Source organism: Homarus americanus, unplaced genomic scaffold (assembly GCF_018991925.1).
Source record: "Homarus americanus isolate GMGI-L3 unplaced genomic scaffold, GMGI_Hamer_2.0 scaffold30108, whole genome shotgun sequence".
Classification (NCBI taxonomy): domain Eukaryota; kingdom Metazoa; phylum Arthropoda; class Malacostraca; order Decapoda; family Nephropidae; genus Homarus; species Homarus americanus.
In genome coordinates this window covers 11,306,877-11,326,321 of record NW_024748109.1, presented here as the reverse complement: position 1 = coordinate 11,326,321, position 19,445 = coordinate 11,306,877, and the positions used below count along the sequence as shown (strand labels likewise).

Below are 19,445 nucleotides of genomic sequence, written 5' to 3'. Positions count from 1 at the left end.
ATTTATACACATATAATAATGCCAGCTCAACAATTCCCCTGTGCATCCCTCACTTTGCCTCCTATGACCTTGCATTCTAGAAAGAAAGGAGACTTACCCGAGCTAGGATGTCAGCGCTGATGGCTTCATGTTTTTTGACTGTAGCTTCCACTTGTGCCAAGTTACTACCATATCTTGGATCACTCAAAACTTGAATCATTTCCTCGAGGTAGCCCTTACGAAGAACACTCTACGATATATGAGAAAAAAATCAATATAAGTATCCCTGAAAACCTGACGTTGTGCAAAATTATCACTAAATGAGGGATAACAGCAAACCAGGGAGGGCAAACAACAGGTTTAAATGGCAGGATAGTAAACACTGAGTATAGTACTGTATAGTACATACTCCCTAATAATTATAATAAACAAGTTTATTATAAACGGTTTCGAAGTTAAACTATCGATTTATTAACACCAAACTTGTATATAAATGATGAGATACAGATTTAAACAACTTAATGAGCACAAGGCAAGCCTTATTTGAACACATTTCAAATTACAAGATACATAACATATCATAAAATACAATAGCATTATTTTATGTACAAGAAATAGCTCCCTCCACGCTCAAACCATCCTCTGGGTGATGTGACACAGTTCAGCCAGGCAGGCACCCAGCCGACTCTGAGACGTGTATGTGTATGCCATGATGCCGCAGCTGGGAGACAAGTTACAGCCTACTGCCTCCATGCATACGTTCACTTCAAACACATAGTACACACCCATGCTCTTCATTTTTCTTATTTTATAATCTTATATTATATTTTCTTTATTTCTAAGCCAGATTAGAGTACTGTAATGATTTTTCCACATCTTTTATGGTTTCATTACATGTAACAATGGCAACAGGCCATCTCACTGACCATTTCATCCCCAGTTTTTTCCTCTTCCAGTGGGTCAATCTATCACTAAACTGAATTTTTACCTTATTTTAAGTGAAATGGTGTCAAAATTTTGATATTACTAAGCTGAATTAACGTTAAGTGAATTAAAGCTAAGCGAGGGATACCTGTACCGATATTAAATTCTATGCAATGTGGTAGTAAATATCTTAAAAAGCTAGTTGAACAACTTTTGTCAGTTCGAGAGAAGTTTCACCAAATACAGCATACCCACGCTGCTTCAAAACACTGAACAATAAAGGACAAATTTTATCCTGATAGTAACTAATAAAATTTGGACGGGAATATTGGGTAAAAATGGAATGTGAAATTTTATAATTAATACAGTATGAAACACTTTAACTGACATATACCAGGCCTTGGGTCTGTTAACACCAGTAGTCCATCCACTGCAAAGAAAATGAACTAGCAGTCTGAAATCTGACTGGGGTATGAACCAGTTTCGTAGTTTGAGATGTGTCACAATAAACTAGACTGCTTGTTTGTCCATTAATGTAACTACAATGGCACCTAGTTCAATTTCTCACTTATTATCAGTTAAGATTATGAAAATGTTCAAACATTTATTCAGACCTTCACTGAGAACTAACCAACATACACAAATTTCAAGGAAATTTGTTCATGAGTTTCTTTATATTATTGTCCACAATAGGTTTCTGAATTGGAATCATGTTTAAAATTCACAAGAACCTTCCTACATGATAAAGCAATCCACAGTAAATTTCAAGGGAATAAGGTCAGGGTTTTAACCAAGTTATCAGATAGACAAGAAAAAGAGACAAATAACTTCCTAAAGTAAAACAAGCAAATACACCAACAGCAAACTATACATGTTGGTTTGTCTTAGTAATTCTAATAAAGAGGAGGTACACTAAAAAATATCAAAATATATAAAAAGTATAGACATCCTAGCCAATAAATTTGGTTACTGTACCACAATACCTTGGACATCTACATTTGAAATAATGTATGCTACTTTAATGCAATTCTACTCTGGAAGACTAGAACAAATGCATTTAAATGATTTTACCTTTTTGTCAAATTTATATGCAAGCTGTTCAAGTCTCTCCTGTCTGAGCAACTCATCCCTGAGTGCCACTTCCCGCCGATGTTCAGCTTTTTCTAGGTTGTTCCATTCTCGTTCTATGTCGTGAACCAACTGGCCCTCCTTTGGGATGTATGCTGGCTGGTTCAGAGCCTTAAGGCTTGCATTAATTGAGAAGAACAGTGCTTCTATTTCACTTCTCTCTTTATATCTATGAAGAAAATAATATGGTAAACATTTTGATCAATCTTAAAAAAATATTTGTTACCAGCCTTAATTCTATTACTGCACTACTTTATCTTTTAAGTTTAAGAATTTTAAACTATATTACACAAATAATGTCACACAATAATGTAACAGAAACACACTTATATGCAAGTTCTGAAATGTATATATATATATATAGTATAACCTCAATTTGACTCAGTCCCTATCTACAGATATGTTCCAAGAGAGGTCACTTTAAACCGAATTCGCACTAAATCGAAGTGTTGTTTCAATGGAATAATTTAGTTTGGTACTTGAGAGAAACACAAAAAACTAAAAAGACAGAGTCTACCCAGATGCACCTCAGCCCATCTCCTAGAACAAACAAAACATTGCTTTTTGTACAGTCGACCCTCGTTAATTTGGACCCCTTTAATCCTGATTTCGGATAAATCCGACGAAATCTGAACAGTCCGTATCAAATTTCTGGTTCTGGGATTGTCCTAGTTGCAATTGGGGTTGCAATTTCAAATTCGGTTTCATTACTAAGGAATAAAGTCTCTGGTGCAGTGCACTCCAAGATTAAGAGAAAACGGAGGACTCAGGCGTCCTGAAGCGAGAGAAAACGGACTCCTATGACGGGGCACTCAAATAAACATACACACACATAGCTACATGTTTTGTGGACCCCAAATTTTTTGGCAAAAAATTGGAGGTTGACCTCTTAACGGGTAATAGTTTTGTTAGGTTGAAAAATATTTACCAGTAACTACCAGTAAACAATGGAAACGACGCACCACCAGCTGTGAGTGTCGGTACAGTTGCCAGGGCAGATATCTTGCGTCATCATAGCAAGCCCAAAGTAGCCAAATGCATGGTATGGTAGCACAGGACTATGTAAAACATAAAGTATTAAATTTTAAAGTTTATTTATAGATACATAAATTTTTGTTCATTGCATTTGAAACGTCAATCTTTGTTAATTGAATTTGAAACAAAAGAAAACTACGATACCGTATTTCTAAAGAACCGGGTATTTTCATTAAAATATTACACCATAAGTATATTTTACCTTAACTGTGACCGAATGAATATATTCTCAGAAATAAATATGGAAATGTAATATTTTTGCTGAAATGACGTACGTATTACAGTGGAAAGTGGTATAAAATCATGACGAAAACAATGACTTGCGCTTTCTTTCGTTGTTCAAAAGATTTTACCGTAATCGCTTATCCAATGGTTTTTAGTTAAAAAACTGTTGTATACAATAATATTCCCTCCTAATTGACTTGAATAAATACTACCCGTGTTTCAGTGTAAAGTGTCGTAATAATAAATGGTAAACAATTTGCCTTCGGCACTCGGTGTTTCAGGCACGGCAAGCCTCAGTTTATAGGACGTAGTGTGTTTTTACTGAAGGTTTTGTTGTTCCAATACCCTCAAAAACTTGGGTCAACCTATACACACGGAATATCATAAATTAACGATTTTTTGGTCAAAAAATCAGGGTCGACCTATAAACGAGGGAGGGTTATAGACGAGTCCATACCAAATTTATGGTTCTGGGATTGTCAGATAGATGGGTCACGCGGCAGCCTTGTGCGCACGCGAGTCACGCCAGTCATTGTTGACCTAGCGCCATATTCGTGTATCAGTGTTGTGATGCCCTGCAATTTTCTTTGATATTTCAGTGATTAGGCATCCTTCAGCCTTGTATTTTACATCATGTCTTCAAGGGGGAGTAAAATGCCGAAGAGGAAGTATGTGACCCTTTCTGTGAACCAGAAACTGGAACTTCTAAGGAAGTTAGAGGCTGGTGCTTGGGTGTCTAGAGTTTGTGACGAGTATGGTGTTAAAAAGCAAACAGTTTCGGACATACGCAAGGCTAAGGACAAACTCATTGCATTTTCTTAGTAATATAATGTTGATGCAACTTCTAAATCATCATCTGTTGGTGCAAGGAAGAGTATGAGAGTGGCAAAAGATACAAATCTTGAGGAGGCAGTGACGAAGTGGTTTGTGCAGCAACGATCCTGTGGTAATGTCATCCGTGGTGTAGAAATACAAGCTGCTGCTGTTAAGCTAGCAAGTCATATGGGCATTGAGAATTTCGAAGCTAGTGACGGGTGGTTATGGCGATTTAGAAATCGCCATGGAATGTGTAATAAAATTACGCATGGTGAAGCTGGTAGCTCACCCACCGAGGACATCGAACCATTCAGGGAGAGGCTAAATGACTTAATTAAGAGTGAAGGGCTCCTGATTTCCCAAGTCTATAATGGGGATGAAACTGGGTTGTATTGGCGGTCCCTACCCCGGAATACCCAAGCTTTCAAGAATGAAGCCTCCTCACCCGGTCGTAAAGTAAGTACGGTAAGGAACGATTTTCGGCATTGTGTTGTGTGAACGCAGACGGTATGCACCGTTTAAAGTTAGTGGTGGTGGGGAGGTCAGCACGCCCGCATATTTTGAAAGACATGATGCACCATCTACCAGTGCATTATTACCACTCCAAGAAATCGTGATTCAACATGCAAATCTTTAATGATTGGTTTTTCTCGCATTTCATTCCTCCAGTGCGAAAATATCAAGAAGATGTCCTCAAACTTCCTGCTGCTGAGGTGAAGGCACTACTAATTTTGGACAACACACCTGCTCACCCAGGTGCTGACAAGCTTGTCAGTAATGATGGTAAAATAAGATGCATGTTCTTGCCATCCAATGTTACCTCCCTGATCCAGCCAATGGATCAGGGTATAATTGTAGCCTGCAAGAGAATATACCAACGAAGATATCTAGACGAAGTTCTTGCGGTTATAGAAGAAGATGAAGATCTTACGGAAGACACACGAGGACAAAGAACTGTTAATAGCGTCAAGAACTACAACCTCAAGTCTGCAATATTCAACTTAGCAGCTTCATGGAAGGCACTGAAGACTACCACTCTAGCCAATGCTTGGAAAAAACTTCTGTACATTGTGGAGGTAGGATATGATTTCGAAGGATTCGAGGCAAGGGACTTTCATCATATCCTTAAGAGGGCGGGCGAAAATGATGTCACAGAAGACGACATCAGAAACTGGCTAGAAGACACAGAGGGTGACCCTGGATACCAACTCTTAACAGAAGAAGAAATAGCGGATGAAGTTCTCGTTGGTGACAGCAGAGATAGTGAAGATGAGGAAGACAAAGAACCATTGCCCAAGAAACCCAAACTCTCTGTTATACGAGAATCCACTGATAATGTCATTTCTTACATTGAATTGTCAGCAGAAAGTAATGATGTTCAGCATTACTATCAACATTTTAGAGCCTTTAGGGAACTCATTATCCAGAGGCAGCATCATCAAGGTAAAAAAATGAAACTAGACTCATTCTTCAAGCCAGTTCGTCCCAACCCTGCTGCTGACTCAGGCCATCCTCAGTCACCTCGGACTTCTACGAGTGGGGGACAAGGACCAGTGGAGCATCATAGCTCTATTGACTCCGAATAACGCGTTATCACCTCTACCCCCCACCTCCACCACATCAAGCTCATCTGTCATCTACCAAAGGTAAATGAAATTAGCATATTGCAAAGTTTTATATAGCTAGTTATATGATGTTTACAGTACAGTATTTTCTGTATTTTTGTTACTGTGTATCATGTTCAGCGTACAGTGTATACGGTACTATATTTCCTAACCTAACCTAAATAGGTTAATTCGGACTATCGGCTAAAACTGACACACCCCTCCCCCCATTACAGCTCCTCCCCGACTTATGACCTTCTCGACTTATGACCATTTGCACTTACGACCTGCCTCAGTGGTACCAAAATTTTGTCAAATTACGTATTTTCGAGTCCCAACGTCAGTACACAGAAGATTTTCATTGGTAATTCACTTTAAAATGGCTGGCAAGCTTAAAAGTGAGTTTTGTGGTGCTGAGAAGAAAAAGAGACACCCATTTTAGATTTTCTATGTATTATTTAAACATTTTCGACTTACGACCATTTCGACTTACGACATGGATTTGGATCCCTAACCCCGTTGTAAGTCGGGGAGGAACTGTAGTCCGAATTAACAAGGGTCGACTTATTATGTTAAAACAAAAACTCATAAATCAACACAGCTAAAATTAAGGGATGGGAAATGGTCTGTTAACTGGCTGGGAAGATGGGGGGGGGAGGGCGAGGGAGGGAGGTGAGGTGATATGTTCGGCAGTTGATGCCAAGATCTAGTGCTTATTTATTTATCTACCCTTAAGAGTGACTACGTTTTTCTCTTATAAAATGTCACTGAACTGACCTGGAAGAAATAATTAACATTACTGGAATTCTTATAAGATAGTGATTAGCTTGAATATATACACGCTATAGTTCACATTAGACATACAAATTTTAGTTTTAATTAATCTTATTACAAGATGGCTAAAACTTTTATCTCATGTGCAAAATATATGACGTTTATATTCAAATTATTTGCGGTCTTGCAAGGATTCTAGCAATGCAAATTATGTTCTCCTAACTTTAGTCTGAGATATTATATAAGATAAAAACTTTAAGCCTAAAACCACCAAACCCTGGCTGGGAAGATGGAGGGGGGGGGGGAGAGGGGGGAGGTGACAGTGACAGTTTGACAGTTGGTGCCAAAGGTCTAGTGAAGTATTTATTTATGTCCTTTAGATTGAGTTTTTGGTTTTTTGTTTATAAAATGTCACAGAAGTGACCAGGGAGAATATCATTTACATTGCTGGAATTCTTATAAGATAGTGATTAATTTAAATATACTGTAAACATGCTATAGTTCGCACTTGACAAAAATTTTGGTAATCATTTAGTACATTATTTTGAGTACATGTACAGTACAGCTTTGCCCTTAGGGCAGTGTAGCGTGCCCAGAGAAACATTAGGCAATAGCTAAACTCTGAGCCCACATGGCATGGAGACACTACCCATGGACTGTAATAGACTTGACTACTGGCCCGCTGGGAACACTACCTGTGGACTGTAATGGACTCGACCGCTGGCCTCCACAAAACATTTGCTAGCTGACCACGGTCAGTCAAATTTTCCTGTGTTAGCCCGTCTCAAACTAGCGTTCGAGCGAATCTTAGCCAAGTATTAAGTGATACCGGGTAGTAGTAATAAAGTAGAGTAGGAATAAAAAATGGTTTGAGCGAATCCACATTGAACAAACCCACTTTAAACGAGGGGTAGTGCAATACAGTACCTATACAGGTACTCCTCGACTTACGACCACCCGGACATACGACCGCTGCAGTCGTATAAAATATTTTTTCAAATTACGTATTTTCGAGTCCCGACATTATTAGTGATCGCGCCGAGTACTGACAAAATTTTCGTTTGTAATTCCCTTTAAAATGGCTACCAAGCGTAAAAGTGAGAGTTCTCGTGGTGCCGAGAAGAAAAAGAAACACCCATTTTAGATTTTCTACGTATTATTTTTGCATTTTCGACTTACGACCTGGTCGTCGGACCCTAACCCCGTCGTAAGTCAAGGACTGACTGCATATAGAAATTAAAGTAACACCTTAACTTGAAGAATTTTGCTTTCTAATACTATTAGTTTAATTTCGTAACTACATCATGTCATGATAATTTAGTTGATAATTTACTGAATCTCCAACATTTACAAGTAAATCAACATGCAGTACATGTTTCACTAACTTGGGTGGTTTCTCCTCGGTTCTGTATTTTTTGAAATGGATGAGTAGTTTCTGGATTCCGTCTAGAGAGTTGGGAAACTTTCGACTATCAAGTTCCACTACCTTCATGATGATCCACTCCAGCAGAGTCGTGGTGATTTTCTCATATTTAACTTTGCAGTCATCTACATCCTTCATCTGGTTCATTATCTGTACAGAAACAAGACATTAATAAAATTCTCAATATTGGACAACTGCTTTGATATATATACAGTGAAACCTCTATTTAATGAACTTTATGGAGAGGAAAGTCCATTACATCGAGGGTCCGTTAGATGTGAAACCTCCATGTAACGGATTATATGGAGAAAAAAGTCGGCTATATGGAGGTTTCACTGTATACACCTTTTTTTTTTATACAAACCCTTTCCTGTTCTGGTGCAGGGTGGCTAGACAGGTTCTGGATACTCATTCATATTGCTTAATCATTAAAACTTACAGCACAGCATTGTAATCAGATTAATTTTATTGCTATACAAATATATTTACTGTAGATTTATCATGGAGAGGAAATTTGGTTGCGGTTGGGAAAGTAACCCAACATTACTTTGGACACTTGCTGTACCTTCATTTATACAGTACTGTCCATTTCAAGGAGCACAACCCTCCTTAGAACAGAGAAACTGTGGTGCATTGATTATAGTGTGTATATGTCTTTATTTTAAATATTGTACAAAGCTTAAAATGAATATCTGCCATTGACTCCTTTAAAGCCTGTCAACTGGCTTTGGTTCACCCTTCTTTATGTTCCTGCTTTAATTGTCTGGTGAATATCATGGACTTCAGATAATATCCTGCCCAATATGTTGCTTATTTACATATCTAAGGGAAAAATTATGGTGTGCTTTATACAACTTAAAAAATAGGTGTCATTTGAAATCAAAGGAGCATTGTTCATCACTTGTGTAACCCTTTCACCGCGGGAGGTTACCCTAAGCTGAATAAGATCATCTGGCGGTAGCCAGAATAAAATGGCAAGTGAGTAAAATGCGGCGAAAGGGTTAACATTTTTATATTCCCTCACTACTAACAAACAAACCAACCGAGCTTGATGCAGTACTTTGGTGAGGGAGCATTTTTTACCGAGGCATTCATTGTCAAAGCACTATGCAATAGAACCTACACAATTCACTCTGAAAACTAGGCACACATTTTGAAATACAGGTACCTGCAAATTTTACAATTCCACCAACTCCTGTTTATTAACTGCAGTACCCTATTCTAATATCAACACAGTCTAAGAAATACAGTATTAAAGAAGGAGAGACCAGGATCAGTAGCATCATGTATGTATTTCTAGCAGTGTGAGGAGAAGAATATAATACGAGAGATTATCAAGATCTTAAAGTGTACAATTATTATTCTCTCCATTACACAGTTTCTACAAAAAAGGTAAAAATTACCAGATTCCGTACAATTTTTTACAATTTCTTGTGACTTCAAATACTGATGTGCTTTGATTATCTAGCATTTATAATGACCAGTACAGTAAAGTACAATTTATCACAAAAATATTAGTTTAGATCATTTCTACTTACATTAGCAATTCTCTTTGAGCCCTTCAACTCGTTCTTCATGCGAGCAAAGGTGTGGTAGTATGAGGCAACATAGGTGATGATAGACTTCTCGTCAGGTTTGTTTGTGTCCACATCTGATACAAATAAGGTCAAAGGTTTACAGAATGACAAAAGATATATAAATACTGTATTGTATATGGTAGTTCAGCATACAGTATAAATATCCGGTAATTACATCATCTTCCTCATGATCACAGATTTTATTTATGACCAAAGTCATTACAGTACAGATATGTATTAGGAAATAATGGATAGACAGTACAGTATTTTAATACAAATAACACCATAACAATACCTTCAGCATCAAGAATCTTGGCAATGCCCAACTCATTATGGGCCACATCAAAGGCATTATTGAGATTATTGATGTGATTCTTTGGGATCAGGGAATTGTAGTCAATGATGTCTGGCCGATGGGCATGAATAAGAGCGTTGAAACCCAAGCCATCCCGCCAGGATCCTAAAATTCAAACTTATTAAACTGCTGCAGAGATCATGTAATACAAAGCATAAAGTATACAGTACTCTATAATACAAGTACTGTAATCCAAAACATTCTGGAAATAGTCAAAAAATTTTATACCATGATACAGTACTGTACTAATATAGTAAGCTTCTTGAATATGGTACAGTAAATGATCGCTATTATTTATTCACAGAATACAAACTAAATCGATCTAATCAAAAATCTTCCCATACCAAAAATTATTTTGGAGCTCATATACTTATATATCACATTAACCAAAACAACAAAACTATATATAAAAACACTGACATTTTCACCATAAAAAATGTGGCGTTATATAAACTCACGAGAAAAATCTTCAATGCTGACCCCCCTGTAGCCAGCAGTCTTCCTTTGACACCACAACAGTAAGGCATCTTTGGCAGACTTCTTCTCACTGCTCTCATTCTCTTCATCCTAGAAAAAATAGGTAATCAACCCATTTCTACATTCTAGAGATACAACAATAGGTCATGCACCTACAGTATATGCATTTGCTTTAATCATGGAAAAATAAAACTGTACAGTACACAATTATGTACAGTCCTGCCTGTAAACCATACAGTACTGTACTTATGTTTTCTTCCAATATGAAAATACTATAATATACATTAATTTGTGCCATTTTTAATATCCATTCATTATATAAAAAGGAAATAGTGGAACCTTGATAATTTGGCATGGTTGAGACCAAACAGTGTCTGGATTCAGAATTTTTTCAGTTTTTATAATACAGTCCTATAGTAAAGTGTATGGGATTCCAGAACACAAGTCTAACATTGACTAAATTTACCAACCAACATAGTTTTATGTGCACTTCCTGCATATAGAAACCCTGTACAGTACTAATTTAAAGTTAAAAATCATTACAGTAATGTACATATTTCACCACTCTTGCATCACTTTACTAATCTTTAGGCAGTAGCCTAGTCTTATTTCAAGTCATGATGATGAGTGGAGAATACTTAATTGGAGGAGTCAGGAAAAAAGATTACAGTACCAGATCATCCAGAATCAACAGTGCACAAATACTGTAGTACAGTACTGTACAGTACATGTGTGAAATATGTGAAGGTTTACTAAATCACCAGTTCAGCGCATACTGAACTGGTGATGTAGTCTGGATATTATAGTCGATAAGGTGGCTGAATGCAGTGCTGTATTTGTCTAAGAAAATCAATCCTTTAAAATTTTAAAGACAGCTGGAAAACTGAAAATCATATCCTCAGCAGCATTATGTATCACACACATAAATGTGCTTCTTTCCATACAGGATATTATATAGTTCAATTAAGAAGAGACAAATTAAGAAATTAAAAGTAAAGAAAGGAAGAGGAAGGAAGGGAGAATGAAATAATCTCAAATAGAAGAGTACTCTATCATAAGTTAATGTTGCATGTAAGAATAAACTTTAAACTAAAGAAAAGTTCAAGTTTTTCATCCCTTTCTCCCACACATCATGCCCCATGTACAGTATCTCAAAGAAATATCTGTCCACACTGAGAAACATTAGGAGACCACGGATGATACACTGGGATATGCACATTACTGCACTGTCTAGTTGAACTAAAGTAATGCAATGGGTTTTTATTTTGGCATAATCAATATGACGTTCGGTTACCAAATGTGGTAGGATCAGCATGCCACAGAGCCACACATACCAACCATCCCGTGACATCACGAGTTGCATCTAACGTTTTGGAAGTCATCAGACTCATCCTGGCAGATACATTTTTGAGATACTGTGCCTAATACTTGCATAATGTATACTTAATTTAAAAACCAATGAATAGAGGAGTATTGACAACTTGAAATATTTATGCAACTCAAAATGCATACTATATTACAAATAAAAGTGAAACCAAGATAACCTGTATTACTATGTATATGGTTTTGTTCTAGTGATGATTCCTAATGTATACAGCCCTCAAGATCACACAATGTACAGTTGTAAATCATCAACAGTCAAGATCACTGCATGCACTGACCAGGACTGTCGAGGTAACTGCATGCAACCATTACCGCATTACTGACCAGACCAATAATACGTACACCCACCAGTACCTACTGACCAGAACCAATACGTCCATACACCTCTATTTGTACCATCAACATAATCAAGGTCACTATTTTCCTTGCTGAACAACAATGTCAGGTACACAGTCACTCTTTGTACTTTTGGGCCATAATGATCACTGTACACTATATAACATTCTATTCCATGAAAATTCCTTCCACCCCAGTCGGGGTCACCTTGGGAGCTACATATACCGCCATCTGGAGAAACGAAAAACGTCTGTAGCTGTCGCCTTCATTGACTTCACTAAGGCATTCGACCTAGTCAACCACAATTTAATCATCAACAAAGTTATCGACCTCGGGTTTCAAAGAAGTCTTATACCATGGCTTACAGACTTCCTCAGTAACATACACCAAGCTGTATGTTTCTGAGGGGCTGTCTCCACCTTTTAGTCACTCACCCGTGGCATCCCCCAAGGCACCAAGATGGGACCACTATGCTTCCTTATGCTTATCAAAGATCCCCTAAGAGAAACCCCTGCTCGCTGGAATTGTCGGCAACTCCACCATTGGGATCAGCATCAACAATTCTACTCCTGACTATACTGCCCTTCAGGATTTATTGAAGTCTCAAAAACTGGGCCACCAACAACCACGTCACCATCAACCATACCAAGACCATGGTTATGCACATCAACCTCTCCTCCGACGTTGTCCCACCCCCTTCCATTACTTTAGGTTCCAACACACTCCAGGTTGTAGATTCCACTAAGCTCCTTGGTGTCACCAAAGACAACAAATTAAATTGGAAGCCACACGTCAGCGAAGTTGTCAAATCCTCCAGTTTCCGTCTCCACCTCCTCCGCCGAATCAAGTCCCTCGGAGTTCCTGCACCCGAGCTCCTTTGTGTTTACTCTACATTCATACTTCCCAAGCTCACCTATGCCTCCCCTACCTGGTCTTCCTCCCTAAATGCCACACAATGTAAACACATAGAAAAAGTGCAAAAGAGGACACGCAAGATTATTCTCTCCCTTCCTACTCCACATATCAAGGAGCGCTCAACACACGAACCCTCTCGGCTCTCACTAACCATCACCCCGACCTCATCTGCAAATTTGGTGAGAAGATTCTACACCATCCTCTACACCGGCTCCTACTACCACCTGAGATCCCTCGCCCGCGAATTACTGTTCGACACCACAACCGCATCCAGCCCATACGAAAACAAACTGATCGCTATAAGAACAACCCAGTCCCAACCATTGTAAAAATTATCAATAACTTGTAATCAACCAGTGTATTCACTCCCAGTCAATCTTACTTTTTGCACTGTCACTATGTTGAAATGCCCTGTAGTTTGAGCTTCTCCCCACCTAGTTATTATATATCATATTTATAACACTTATGTTACTTGTATACTATTTGTAAATCGAGACCCATTCCCCAATTATGTAACTATATTTTCAGCCTTCCGGCAGCCATGCTCTTTCAATAAACAGTTAATTATTATTATTATTATTATTATTATTATTACAGTCGGGGTCACCTTGGGACCTCCAACCCCGGTCAGGGCCGCTTGGCACCTCCACCCCGGTCAGGGCTGCCACTTCCACTCCCGGTCAGGGCTACACCTCCACCGTCATCAGGGGTCAGCTTGGCACTCCACCCCGTCAGGGCTGCTTTGGCACTCCACCGGTCAGGGCTGCTTACACCTCCACCTGGTCAGGGTCGCTTGGCACTCCACCCCGGTCAGGGTCGCCACCTCCACCCCGGTATGGGTCGCTGGGACCTCCACCCCGGTCAGGGTCGCTTGGGACTTCCACCCCGGTCAAGGTCGCTCCACCCCTGGTCAAGGTCGCTTGGGACCTCCACCCCGGTCAAGGTCGCTTGGGACCTCCACCCGGTCAAGGCCGCTTGGGGACCTCCACCCCGGTCGGCGCTGCTTGGGACCTCCACCCCGGTCAAGGCTGTTGGGGACCTCCACCCTGTCAAGGCTTTGGGACCTCCACCCGGTCAAGGGCCGCTTGGGGACCTCCACCCCGGTCAAGGCCGCTTGGGACCTCCACCCCGGTCAAGGCCGCTTTGGGACCCCCTCCACCCCGGTCAAGCGCTCGCTTGGGACCTCCACCCCCGGTCAAGGTCACTTGGGACCTCCACCGGTCAAGGCCGCTTAGTCTCTCCACCCCGGTCAAGGCCGCTTGGGGACCTCCAATCCCGGTCATACCGCTTGGGACCTCCACCCCGGTCAATAAGGCCGCTTGGGACCTCCACCCCGGTCAAGGCCGCTTGGGACCTCCTCCACCCCGGTCAAGGCCGCTTGGGACCTCCACCCCTGCTCAAGGCCGCTTGGGACCCTCCACCCCGGTCAAGGCCGCTTGGGACCTCCACCCCGGTCAAGGCCGCTTTGGTACTCCACCCCGGTCAAGGCTGCTTTATACTCTCCACCCCGGTCAAGGCCGCTTGGTACCAATTTCTTGTCAAGGCTTGGTATCTAATTCCCCGGTCAAGGCCGCTTTGGACTCTCCAATTTTAGGTCAAGGGCTGCTTGGGGACCTCCACCCTGGCTTCGGCTGCTTGGGGACCTCCACCCGGTCAAGGCCGCTTTGGGACCTCCAATTCTTGGTCAAGCTGCTTGGGACCTCCACCCCGGTCAAGGCCGCTTGGGACTCCACCTGGTCAGGTCGCTTGGGACCTCCACCCCGGTCAAGGTCGCTTGGGACCTCCACCCCGGTCAAGGTCGCTTTTGGGACCTCCACCCCGGTCACAAGGTCGCTTGGGACCTCCACCCCGGTCAAGGTCGCTTTGGGACCTCCACCCCGGTCAAGGCCGCTGGGAATCTCCACCCCGGTCAAGGCCAGCTTGGGGACCTCCACCCCGGTCAAGGTTGCTTGGGGACTTCCAATTCTTGTCAAGGCCGCTTTAAATCTCCACCCTGGTCATGTCAGTTGGGACCTCCACCCCGGTCAAGGCTGCTTGGGGGACTCCACCCCGTCAAGGCTGCTTTGGGACCCTCCACCCCGGTCAAGGCCGCTTGGGGACCTCCACCCCGGTCAAGGCCGCTTGGGACCTCCACCCCGGTCAAGGCCGCTTTGGGACCTTCACATATATACATAAGGTCAAGGCTGCTTGGGGACCTCCACCCCTGTCATCAAGGGCCGCTTGGGACCCTCCACCCCTGTCAAGGTCACTTCTGGGGACCTCCACCCCGGTCAAGGGCTACTGGGACCTCCACCCTGTCAAGGCCACTGACCTCCACCCCGGTCAAGGCCACTTGGGACCTCCCCACCCTGGTCAAGGCCACTGGGGACCTCCACCCGGTCAAGGCCAGCCTGGGACCTCCACCCTGGTCAAGGCCACTTGGGACCTCCACCCCTGGTCAAGGCCACTTGGGACCTCCACCCCGGTCAAGGCCACTTTGGGACCTCCACCCCTGGTCAAGGGCCACTTGGGACCCTCCACCCCGGTCAAGGCTACTTTGGGACCTCCACCCCGGTCAAGGCCACTTGGGACCTCCACCCCGGTCAAGGCCACTTGGTACCTCCACCCCCGGTCAAGGCCACTTTGGTACCCACCGGTCAAGGCCACTTTGGTACCCACCCCGGTCAAGGCCACTTGGTACCTCCACCCGGTCAAGGCCACTTGGCACCTCCACCCTGGTCAAGGCCACTTGGTACCTCCACCCCAACAAGGCCACTTGGTACCTCCACCGGTCAAGGCCATACTTGGTACCTCCACCCGGTCAAGGCCACTTGGTACCCAATCTCGGTCAAGGCCACTTCCCCACAAGGCCAATTCCCCGGTCAAGGCCACTTGGTACCTCCAATTCCCGGTCAAGGCCACTTGGCACTCCACCCCGGTCAAGGGCCACTTGGTACCTCCACCCGGTCAAGGTCACTTGGTACTCCACCCTGTCATCAAGGTCACTTGGTACCTCCACCCCGGTCAACAAGGTCATCACGGTACCTCCACCCCGGTCAAGGTCACTTGGTACCTCCACCCCGGTCAGTGCATTGGTACCCACTGGTCACGGTACCACTTGGCACCTCCACCCCGGTCAAGGTCACTTTGGTACCCACCCCGGTCAAGGTCACTTGGTACCTCCACCACGGTCAAGGCCACTTGGGACCACCACGGCTCGGCGCCATTAATTTAACCCCGGCTCATGTCACTAGACCACCCGTCAAGGCCACTTAACCTACCGGTCAAGGCCACTTGGCACCTCCACCCGGTCAAGGCCACTTGGCAACTTCCACCGGTCAAGGCCACTTGGCACCTCCACCCCGGTCACTTGGCACCTCCACCCCGGTCAAGGCCACTTGGCACCTCCACCGGTCAAGGTCAATGGCACCTCCACCCACTTGGCACCTCCACCCCCGGTCAGGTTCACTTGGCACCGGTCAAGGTTCCACTTGCACCCCACCCCGGTCAGGGTTCACTTGGCACCTCCACCCCGGTCAAGGTTCACTTGGCACCTCCACCCCGGTCAAGGTTCATTGGCACCTCCACCCCGGTCAAGGTTCACTTGGCACCTCCACCCTGGCTCACTGGCAAGGTTCACTTTGGGCACCTCCACCCCGGTCAAGGTTCACTTGGCACCTCCACCCCGGTCAAGGTTCACTTGGCACCTCCACCCCGGTTCACTTAAGTACCTCCACCCCGGTCAAGCAAGGTTCACTTGGCACCTCCACCCCGGTCAAGGTTCACGGCACCTCCACCCCCGGCACCTCCACCTCCACCCCCGGTCAAGGTTCACTGGCACCTCCACCCCGGTCAAGGTTCACTTGGCACCTCCACCCTGGTCAAGGTTCACTTGGCACCTCCACCCCGTCAAGGTCACTTGGCACCTCCACCCCGGTCAGGTCACTTGGCACCTCCACCCCGGTCAAGGTTCACTGGCACCTCCACTCCCGGTCACTTTCACTTCTGGCACCTCCACCCCGGTCAAGGTCACTTGGCACCTCCACCCCGGTCAAGGTCACTTGGCACCTCCACCAGAAGGTCATCTTGGCACCTCCACCCGGTCAAGGTCACTTGGCACCTCCACCCCGGTCAAGGTCACTTAGCACCCCAGGTCAAGGTCATCACTTGGCACTTCCACCCCGTCAAGGTCACTACTCACCCCGGTCACCTCCACCCCGGTCAAGGTCACTTAAGGTCACTTTGGCACCCACCCCGGTCACCTCCACCCCGGTACCCTCCAATTCCCCGGTCAAGGTCACTTGGTCACACTTGGCACCTCCACCCCGGTCACCTCCACCGGTCAAGGCTCTGGCACCTCCACCCCGGTCAAGGTCACGGCACCTCCACCCCGGTCAAGGTCAACAAGGTCACTTGCACCCACCCTTGTCAAGTCAAGGTCACTTGGCCCCACCCCGGTCAAGGTCACTTGGCACCTCCCACCCCGGTCATCAATAACCTCCACCCCGGTCAAGGTCACTTGGCACCTCCACCTGGTCAAGTCAGGCACCTCAGGTCACTCCTGGTCAGGTCACTTGGCACCTCCACCCGTCAAGGCTCACGGCACCTCCACCCCGGTCAAGGTCACTTGCACCTCCACCCCCAGGTCACTGGGTCACCCCAGTCAAGGTCCTTGCACCTCCACCCGGTCAAGGCTTCCACCCCGTCAAGGTCACTTTGGTCATGTCCGGCACCTCCACCCAGGTCCAAGGTCACTTCTGCGCCACTCCACCGGTCAAGGTCACGGCACCTCCACCCCGGTCAAGGTCACTTGGCACCTCCACCCCGGTCAAGGCACCTCCACCCCGGTCAAGGTCATAGCACCTCCACCCCAGTCAAGGTCACTTCACCCAGTCAGGTCAATCACCCCAGGTCACTTGGCACCTCCACCCTCCACCATGGTCACTTGGCACCTCCACCCCAGTCAAGGTCACTTGGCACCCCACCACGTCAGGTCAAGGGTCACCCTCCACCCCCAAGGTCACTTGGCGCCTCCACAGGTCCTTTGGTTCCCACCCCGTCAAGGTCCTTTGGCACCTCCACCCCGTCAGGTGGCACCTCCACCCAGTCAAGGTCGCTTGCACCTCCACCCCGGTCAAGGTCCTTGGCACCTCCACCCAGGTCAGGTCAGGCCCACTTGGGACCTCCACCACTCCACGGTCAAGGCCACTTGGGACCTCCACCCCGGTCAAGGCCACTTGGGACCTCCACCCCAGTCAAGGCCACTTGGGACCTCCACCCGGTCGTCACCCGGGACCTCCACCCCAGTCCACCCGGTCAAGCCATTCCACCCCGGTCAAGGTCCACTTGGCACCTCCACCACGGGTCAAGGTCATGGGACCTCCACCCCGGTCAAGGCCACTTGGGACCTCCACCCCAGTCAGGTCCTTGGCACCTCCACCGGTCAAGGTCACTGGCTCCACCACGTCAAGGTCACTTGGCACCTCCACCACGGTCAGGTGGCACCTCCACCACGGTCAAGGCCCTTGGCACCTCCACCCCAGTCAAGGCCACTTGGGACCTCCACCCCAGTCAAGGTCACTTCCAAGTCAAGGACTTGGGACCTCCACCCGGTCAAGGCCACTTGGGACCTCCACCACACCTCCACCCCGGTCAAGGCCACTTGGGACCTCCACAGTCAAGGCCACTTGGGACCTCCACCCCGGTCAAGGCCACTTGGGACCTCCACCCAGTCAGGCCCAGGGACCTCCACCAGTCCAAGGGGACCTCCACCTCAGGTCATGGGACCTCCACCCAGTCAAGGTCACTTGGGACCTCTCCACAGTCACCTCAAGGCCACTTGGGACCTCCACGGTCAAGGTCATGGCACCTCCACCACGTCAAGGCCACTTGGCACCAACACCACGGTCAAAGGCCACTTGGCACCTCCACACTTGGTACCTCCACCACGGTCAAGGCCACTTGGCACCTCCACCACGGTCAAGGTCACTTGGTACCTCCACCACGGTCAAGGCCACTTGGCACCTCCACCACGGTCAAGGTCACTTGGCACCTCCACCACGGTCAAGGTCATTACATCTGGCGTGGTCATGGTTACTGTACTTCTTAAGGACACGGTGCTTTCATTGTTATAAAAAACACTGTACTGAGTACTCCCAAATTCTTGCCAACGTCACTGTACCCTACAGTGTCGCCAAGTTCACTGTACCCCACAGTGTTGCCAAGGTCACTGTACCCCACGGTGTTGCCAAGGTCCCTGTACCCCACAGTGTTGCCAAGGTCATTGTATTCCCCAGTGATGCCAAGGTCACTGTACCCCCCCAGTGTGGCCAAGGTCGCTGTAACCCACAGTGTTGCCAAGGTCATTGTATTCTAGTGTTGCCAGGTCACTGTACCCCAGTGTGGCCAAGGTCGCTGTAACCCACAGTGTTGCCAGGTCATTGTATTCCCCAGTGTTGCCAAGGTCACTGTACCCCAGTGTTGCCAAGTCCCTGTACCCCCGTGTTGCCAGGTCA

The 19,445-nt window shown here is 45.5% G+C and overlaps 1 protein-coding gene across 1 annotated transcript in view; it reads right to left on the bottom strand.

Annotated features, from left to right (window-relative positions):
- Window positions 1-19,445, bottom strand: part of LOC121880074 (spectrin beta chain, non-erythrocytic 1-like) — a gene marked incomplete in the record, with an annotated part of 309,746 nt that overhangs the window by 249,376 nt on the left and 40,925 nt on the right. The window contains 6 exon segments of the mRNA XM_042387083.1: window positions 98-229; window positions 1,975-2,200; window positions 7,871-8,058; window positions 9,447-9,559; window positions 9,781-9,945; window positions 10,299-10,407. Coding sequence (XP_042243017.1) covers window positions 98-229; window positions 1,975-2,200; window positions 7,871-8,058; window positions 9,447-9,559; window positions 9,781-9,945; window positions 10,299-10,407 — 933 coding nt within the window.